This window comes from Peromyscus eremicus, chromosome 5 (assembly GCF_949786415.1).
Source record: "Peromyscus eremicus chromosome 5, PerEre_H2_v1, whole genome shotgun sequence".
Classification (NCBI taxonomy): domain Eukaryota; kingdom Metazoa; phylum Chordata; class Mammalia; order Rodentia; family Cricetidae; genus Peromyscus; species Peromyscus eremicus.
The window spans coordinates 110,814,850-110,823,981 of record NC_081420.1 but is presented as its reverse complement, the minus strand read 5'-3'; the positions used below and the strand labels follow the sequence as shown (position 1 = coordinate 110,823,981).

General features: G+C 36.3%; 1 protein-coding gene across 1 annotated transcript; it reads left to right on the top strand.

The window, feature by feature from the left end:
* Window positions 1-236: 236 nt before the first annotated feature.
* LOC131911126 (baculoviral IAP repeat-containing protein 5-like) lies at window positions 237-4,323 on the top strand. The gene is made up of 2 exons (XM_059263075.1): window positions 237-322; window positions 3,873-4,323. The coding sequence occupies exons 1-2, from the start codon at window positions 237-239 to the stop codon at window positions 4,321-4,323; spliced, it is 537 nt and encodes a 178-aa protein (XP_059119058.1).
* Window positions 4,324-9,132: the final 4,809 nt, after the last annotated feature.

Genomic DNA, 9,132 nt, shown 5'->3' with positions numbered 1-9,132 from the left:
TGGCCTCTAAGTTTTATGCTCATTGTATTAAGAAATCAAAATACAAAAAGGATACATTTAAAAGGGATAGTTTAAGATATATTTATTAATCAGCATCATACTAACTGCAACCAAATATTTGAGCAAATTAACTCATGAAGTAGAAAGGGTATTTCAGACCATAGTTATTTCTGGAATGTCTAGTTAAAGATCAGATACCCACTTGCTTTGGTTGTTCGGCAAGGGCCAAGCATATCATGTCAGGAGAAAAGGCAGAGCATGAGGCTTACATCATGAGACAGGAAGCAGAGAAAGAACAAGGACTCTACAGTCCATTTCATGAGTAAGCTTCCATGACTTAACAGCTTCTCATTTATCAAGGTTTCTCCCTCCCCTAGGACCAAGCCTACCTTTAGAAAACAGCTACCCAAATAATGTGAAGAATTTAATGAAGTGATTAGCTATAAAAGTGCCATTAGGATTAAAGAAATAAACAGCATATAGATAATTATTCCACATTCAGAAATAGGAAACAGGCATTATTATGTATAAGTATGAGCAAAAGGATTAATAAAAACATGAGAAGAATTGCAACTGCAGCATGAGAACTCAAATAGGAGAAGAAGACATTGAAGCAGAATCATATACACAGTCCAAACCTAGATTCAGAGTGCAAATACTTTGATTTTTATGTTCCCACATTCTGTTGCCTCCCCGGGTGGGAAGCAGGGAGATCTTGTTGATTCAATTCTTGTAGGTTAGGATTTTCACTATTTTATAATTTTATTTACTTTTTAAATGTTTGCTATTTTGCTAGTTTGCTGGGTGAACTAGCAAGTGTTTTAAGACATAACTTGGATTTCATTCAAATCACAGATCCAATTTTATGCAATGTGGGGTTGTTATTTAACTAACGTAGCTGCTATAAGAAGAGGAATCATCCTTTGTCAAGAAGCATGATTAACATCAAACTCAGAGTTAGTTTTGAAATATATAACATTATCCAAGGAATAATCATTGTCTTTACTATATGCTGCTGATAAAACATTTGCTTGAAGATCGCTTTCACTGGAAAGCATCTATCTAAACAGTGGGCTTATTTATCCTTTTAGAAGTCTGTAAGCACTCTACTTGTGCAACAGTATAAGAAAAGGACTTCGTTCATTAGAATAGCTTAAAAGAAAATGCTGGAGCCAGCATGGTGACACATGACTTTAATCAAAACATTCAGAAGACTGAGGCAGAAAGACTAGGTGTTTGATGTTTATGGCCTGTTTCAAAAGGGAGAATCTTTATAGACTGGAGTGCACAGTGCTCGAAAATCCTATATGCATGTTAATAAAGGGTGCTTGGTACTAAGAAAAGGAAAAAAAGAAGCAAAGGGATGAAACTCACTGCACTCAGTGGAGTTGAATGAATACAACAAAGAAGATTGACTGTTAAGTAGAGGAAGCTTTGACCTTTCAGAGGAACTGTCATTCACATTCAAAGTCATACTTGAATGCTGTCCTGGGACCCCTGTTGAGGTCATATCCAAGCCCACCCACAGTGTACTGATCATGTGTGTATAAACAGAGCATGTTTATTTTCTTGGTTGAGAGCTTACCTGAAATCTGAAATTTTGTTAAAAGGAATAAAACAAGATAATAACAAAAGTAACACTCTCTCAAAGTTACTGAATTAGGAGCATATTTCTGACAGAGATCAGCAACGAGTACATGGTTGGCTTTTATATATGCCTCGACAATTTTTCTGTCATTTAAATTGGAAAAAATTTAGGAAGCATGCAAATATAGTTGGTCTGATTCACCAGAAGCACTCTTGTGTGCCTACAGGGACCTTCCAAAATGTCTGCTTATGATAAACTACTCGGAGCATAAGAAGTTTTCAAATGCTGAGTTGTGATCAGCTATAAAAGCTATGAATGTTAATATCTCTGTAAAAAAAAAAAAAAAGACTAAGTGGCATCCATTCCCTCCCACACTAGGCTGCCAAATTATCATAGCACAACACAATATCATATGCTGATAATTATCTGATGAATTTTGTATGTATAAAGAAGAATGGAGGTAAATTCCACTTAATTAAAAGCATATCTCTCTATGCAGGTTTAGAGAGATGAAATGATTAGCCCCTTATGAAACACCTGGCATTTGAAAGATAAACAATAAATAATAGTTACTTTTGAAAGATTTTTTTAGTGCTCACTCCCCACATCCATGCATCCTGCAGAGACTCTTAAAGCCTTTGAAAATTTCCATTTTCTCTAACACAAAATAAGTGGAATGGTTTCTCTTCCATAGCAACAACAAAAAAAAATTGAAAAGTATTGAGTATCTAGTATATGGTCTTGCCTGTAGAACCGTTCAATGGGGTTTTCTAAAAACAAATCCTCAGCTGATATAAATGGCTATTTAAATAAAATATGAGGAAGTTAATGAGGGAGGGGTGTAAATATGTAGAAATTGCTACTAGTTACACACACCAAACTGGAAACACATGGCTCAGAAAATATTGCTTGTCAACAGGAATTGAACTAAGGAGCCATTGATTCTTATTAAAATTAATCTACACTTGACATAGTTTCTATTCCTGGAAAAAAAGCAGCCAACCAACACTATGGTGATATTGATGACATATGTTCATGTTTGCCTATGACAGACAACTACAAATTTTGCCACTCTGCTGCTAACATAAAGAAAAAAAATTCCAAAGCAGACAGATGCATGGGAGAAGCTATAGGATTAATTATTTCCCATTGTTCTGAAAGAATCACTAATTGAAAGGGCAGATTATCTATGAGTTGTATTAAATGTCATCTCCTACACACCTGTATCTTAGAGAGGCACTGATTTTTGTATAAAGCAATGATTTTAAGATACAAATGTACTTTGATCGAAAAAAATTGGCCCCACTATGTATATATAATCTATAATCCACTACACAGAATTCTAATAGATTATCTCTATTGTTTTGATATTGCCACAGGCATATCACAATAAAACCTTTTAAATTCTTCAAAGTAGAAGGATGATCTTTAGAATTTTTACCTCTTAAGGGTATAGGACATTTTTATACAGAAAATTGTTGCCTTCTCTGACCCTGCAGAATATGGAAGGTGAGTGTCTAATAGTCTTGTGATTAGATGACACGAGGTAAGATCCAGTCTTAGCAGACATTGAATTTGGGGGATTCTCTTGCTGTCCTTCAGAGTCAAGCAACTATGTTATGAACAACTTCTCCTGAGGAGAGTTACCAGGCAGGTACAAGTGAGAGTTTTCCATCCATTAGCCAACAAAAATCAATGCCTTCCATTCCACAGCCAGAAAGAAAGGGATTATGCTAATATACTATGTGAGCCTGGAAGCAATTCTGCCTCAGTCTGTATGAGAACACAACCTCTCTGATACCATGGAGACCTGTGGGTCTCTGGCAGAGGTGGTCTAGGATGATCCCAATAGTCCTGTTCTCTAATGTCCTCACATCTCTCAGCTATTCCATCAAGCACTAATCCAGGTACCATTATGAAGTCATTTTGCAGATGCAAATATGATCTAAATGAGTTGACACTAAGATATTAAGGGCATTCTAGCTGGCCTGTCCATTAGGTGAGCCTGTGAAAGAGACTGACCTTCCCTGAGGTAAATGTAAAATCTTCTATTTATTAGAGCTAGACACTTTGTATTTTATCTATAATACAATATTATTACCTTTTACAAAAATGGCCTCCATTTATGTATTTGTCTCATGAGGAATATAACTGTGTAGAAAAATGTTTAGAATTTGGCTAACACTCTTGGTATATGAACGAAATAAGCAAGAGAATCTGACTTTTGGCCACACAGTGGAAATTTAAAATGTGCCTGTCAAGTCCATCTTGTTACCATTTTCAGGACAAGCATTAGAATCAACTCTGCCCTTGAATCACAGACCTGGCAGCTGTATCTCATGGACCACCCCATCTCCACCTTCAAGAACTGGCCATTCCTGGAAGGCTGCTCCTGCGTCCCAAAGCGGATGGCGAAAGCTGGCTTCATCCACTGCCCTACCGAGAATAAGCCTGACTTGGCCCAGTGTTTTTTCTGCTGTAAGGAGTTGAAAGACTGGGAACCCGATGACAATATCATAGAGGAGCACAAGAAACACTCGCCTGGGTGTGCCTTCCTTACTGTCAAGAATCAGTTTGAAGAACTAACTCTCACTGAATATTGGAAACTGAACAAAGAAAGAGCCAAGAACAAAATTGCAAAGGAGACCAACAGCAAGCAGAAAGAATTTGAAGAAACTTCCAAGACCTTCCGCCACTCCATTGAACAGCCTGCTTCCTTTGCTGGGGTGACCTGAACCTGACTGATATTTAAGCCATGTGTCCCAGCTTTCCCAGCCTGGGCCTCTTAGTAATGTCTTAGAGAAAGAAATAACGGTATTTTGAAACTGGAGGTCAAATATTATTTTTGTTTTTGCTTGGAAGTGGCTCAGCCTGTGTGCCTACCTCCTCATTTTCTGACTTTGCTGTGTTGTGACATGGACTGAGACAGTGAGGAAAGGAGTGGGTAAGGAGGGCAGTTCCAGTGGCAGGACCGAAGGGGGTGGGGGTGGGGGTGGGGGTCGTGCAAGGTGTTTCTGGTCTTCATGTTTCCATACTGGTAGCTGACACGTTCTGTGCACTATAGTTGTGGTTCTGTGTGGTGCTGGCGATTCATCTGCCCTCTGGTGTGAGTCTTCTACTGTAGGGGAATGGAATAAAATACTTGAAAAGTGGGGAAAAAAATCAACTCTGCCCTGTCTACCTCTCTACTCTGGGTTTCATTTTTTTTTTTTTTTTTTTTTTTTTTGCCCAGGGCTCCGCAGAGCCATGTTTGATTGATACATTTATGATTGTATATTAAAGACACTAGTATTTCCTGGTTAGGTATTTACTAATGCCTGATGACTGTGATGTATTTACTTAGGACTTTATAAGGAAGTGGCAGAGATAGTGAATGGGTAGAAAGATCAGACTGAAGCATTTCAGTTTTAGCACAGAAATGCAATGAGGAAAGCATGGGTATATGAACCAGATTTACCTTCTACCATTTCTGACCCTGTGTCTGTTATCTCTGTTGCACTGGGAAATTTGTCAGATGTCTCCCGATCTCAGTTCTCTCACCTTTATCTTCATCATTAACAGTCTTGAATATGAAGTGCTGAATCTACACAGTTGCACCATATATGGCTGTGTCTCTTTGTATCTCATTTGTTCCAGGACATTTACAACAAAAAGAAATGTACATTGCATTTTGAAAACTGTGTGATTCTCTGTCCGCACACCATACTGAAACACCTAAGTAGCATTGTATATCAAAAATATTAAGGGAAAATAAGTGTGTTCATTTTCAAACCCTTCAGTATAGGCCTTTCACAATACTAGTAGGCTTCTAAGTCGCTGTTATATTTGATACATGTATCTTCATCACAAAGCCATCTATTTTTCATTGTTTTTTGTACCCTTTTTCAGTTTTTTAACCTTTCTTTCACTAAGATAATGATGTTGAAAATGCACTCTTCTCCAACAAACTTTTCAAAGCAACTTCCAACATTCTGCTTGCCAGAAAATTAAAGTTAAATATTAACAGTCTCTCATTTATTTGTTAAACTTAAACACAATGTCTTTGGCATATAAGGCAGTCTTAATTACTGTGATGACTTCCATTATTTACAAAGTACTGTTTCGTATAGTTTGTAGCTTACACAGTGAGGAAAACATCCCAAATTGCCTTTGGTGCTGCTAGATTGCATAATGAGATGAAGAAGGGGAAGAGTCAGTGTTTCAATCCCTGGAAACCAAATGAGACTGATGGATGTTCCATTAATTTAGAGAACATTGAAATGGGTGATGAGTTTTGAACACATGTAGTACTTACTGGGCACACAAGAGAACATGGAATGAAAGAAGAACTAACAACTAACATTTTTTAACTATCTGCCAGATCCTGGAAAGATGACTGCATTGAACATATGCGCGTTTTATTTAAACCATAGATCCTAAGATTGTCAAAACTGCTTTTAGTAAATGAAGAATTAAATCAAGTATTGTAACTGAGGTTTTGTTTTTGATTTCTGTTTCAAACAAAATATTCTTAATATACAGAAACACTACTTATTTTGTGTGATTTTGTAGCTTGCTATGTTGCTAAATGTTTGGCTGTAGTATGTGAAGTTGCATTGATGCAGAAGTGAATTCAAGAGATTTATAGTATAAGACAGTGAATTGTAAGTTGATCACAGTGTTATTATAGATATTTACAACACAAAATGATATAAAAATATATATGATACTGCATATACTGTTTAGATTAATTTAGCCACATCAAAATATGTGGGTATTTCAGACATTATGTTATATTCTATGAATATTTTATAATACTTATAATGTAAAAGAATTCAGAACAAAAGTATAAAAATGCAAATGGGTCCCCCAAAAATAGTTCCAGAAAGTTAGGAATTAAGTTGGTGGAAGCATTATGCATTATAAATAGATTGGGACAAATCTCCAGATTCTTCTCTTTTTTTTCAAAGCATGAGTGAGTTAAATCAGGATAGGAGAAAAATCATATTAATAATCAGAAAAACAATGAAACCTCAGTGCCTACAATTATATAATTAACATTTTTCTAAATGCAATTTCCATAATGAAGGGAATATATACCTCTTATTTGAAAGATTCAACCAAATAATTAAAAGTCTCAAGAACTATCTCAATGTATTTCTGTTTTTCATGATAAATTTTTTTAGCAAATCAATTTTTCCATATTTTTGAAGTAAATTTTGAAAGAGTACTAACCAGAATTTCATAAACACTTCAGTGAGTAACCAGACGTCAAACTATTACTATTGTGTGACTGCAATTAATCAAGAGCATTATTTTTCTAGAATATTCCGTGGGGTTGATTCTCTGACATTAATCCCATATTTGAGAGCACATACCTTTTAAAGAGAGGCTGATTTCTATCTACTTCTCATTCTGTTGTCTGAAATCCATCTGCTGGTTCCACTCCAGAGTTTACTGTTGTTTGTGACAGTTGACAATTATCATCCTCTACACTGGCTCTCAGGCATTATTAGAGCTTACAGTTAGATTTCATAAGAGGCTCTGGGTACCTCAAAGGGAATAAAAAATTTTATATTGTTTTTAATACATACTAGGGAGCAACTATCAAGCTATGAATTATAAAGTCAAGATCCATAGCATACATTTGCTCAAATTAGTTAGGTTTATTTTTTTTTTTACAAGATATTATGTAGTCTTATATAAGTCTAAACTGTCTTTGAATGCTTGGTAATTCAGCTGGCCATAACTTATGGATTGCCCTGCCTGCAGCTCCCAAGTGCTGAGATGACAGACATATGTCATGCTTACCAGCTAATGGGTTTGTGATCAAAGAAATTTACAAAACTTATTTAGCTACATGAACTGAGTTTAGTTATGATCCCAAATTTCAATGTATCTATATGTCACATGGAAGTAAAAATTGTAATTATACTACAAATATTACAAAGCTTTCTAAAGCTGTCTCACAGACATCATTTCCCCCCAAGGAAGATAGGATTTATAATTATGCCGGCTGTATCTATTACACAAGTCACTTGAAATTCATCTGTCTAAAACAATTAATTGCCCATTTTAGAATAAAGGTAATATACCACATTTTAAAACAAAGAATTTACATAGTTCAACTACTTCCGCAATTTCACCATTATCCAAAAATGACCATGTGTATCACTTTCCTTCACTTCCATTCTACTCCACCTATCTTGGATGAAATTTCCAGTGCCAGGTAAAAAAAAAACAAGAAGGCAGAGGCAATCTGCTGGGAGGAAAACAATTATCTAAATTTGAAAGGAAGGTATAGAGAAAGCTGAACAATTGCCTTGTGCCGTTCACTGATAGAAACTTTCATGTGAGATTATCTTTTTCAACAGAGAAAACAAACGATAAAAGGAACATCATAAAGCCTTGGACTGAAGTGAAAGAAGCTGTGGTTAAAGGTCTAAAAAGTTTAAGTTATTAGCTGAACAACTTCTGATAGCCTTAGAATCACACGGGTACCAACAAAGACTTGGTTTGTGAGGCTCCCTTAACAGGACCTTCTGCATTGTCTTGAGCCTCTTTAGTTCCCTGACTTGACATAAAATGTCATTCCCTGTTCTCTCTACTATCCATACCTGTTTATAATGCTTGCTAGTATTTCCCTTCATCAATAATCAGAAGTAAGCTCTACTGGATCTTACTGTATTGATACTTTATAAGGGGGAATATTGTTGAGGAAACAATCCCAGTGATTCCATTTAGCTTTACAAATGGAAACTGGCTTTCTTATGTTTGGCCATTTTCTCTCAAATGCTAAAATGAAAATAGTTTGTAAGACAAATCTTAAAAGGTCTTATTAAGAAAAAAAAAACTGGTACTAGATATTGGGGTGAAATCTGAGAGATCAGAAAAACAGAACAAGCCACAGCCAACCTCGCCTCACCAACTCCTCAGCTGATCTTGTTTCCTCAGACTGAAAGCCTCTCTGTCATCACCCTAATGGATCTCAGCTGAACTGCTGCTAAAAAGGCTCTAGTTCTTGGTCCTCAGCCTCAAGAGAGCAAGACGTTTCTGTTTCCTCATGCCTTATATACCTTTTTGTGTCCTGCCATACTACTTCCTGGGATTAAAGGTATTTGTCTTTCTTAAGTAAAGACATGAGACCTCAAATCCTTGGATTAAAGGTGTGTGCCACCACTGCCTGGCTGTGATTCCAGTGTGGCCTTGAACTCACAGAGATCCAGACAGATCTCTGCCTCCTGAGTGATAGAATAAAAGGTGAGTGTGCCACCACTGTCTGGCCTTTATGTCTAATCTGTTGACTCTTCTGTTCTCTGATCCCTAGATAAGTTTATTGGGGTGTACAGTACATCAACCACAATAGTTCCCATCGCCTCACCCATAATATGGAAACATTTTGGATTACAGTGTACATAATGCAGAGTACATAAAACAAAGGACCACTGATAAGTACATTTTAATAGACATCTTCCAAATGCTAGTCACTGTGGTTTTTAATTTGCAATTATCTTTTATAATCCTCACGAAAATACAAACAAATGGGAAATATTAACCTTATCATA

Bases quoted from the DNA above. Each gene is read 5' to 3' on its own strand.
- LOC131911126 (XM_059263075.1), top strand. From the start codon at position 237: ATGTCAGGAGAAAAGGCAGAGCATGAGGCTTACATCATGAGACAGGAA. The intron at 323-3,872 runs GTAAGCTTCCAT...TACCATTTTCAG, and splicing joins CTCTACAGTCCATTTCATGA to GACAAGCATTAGAATCAACT.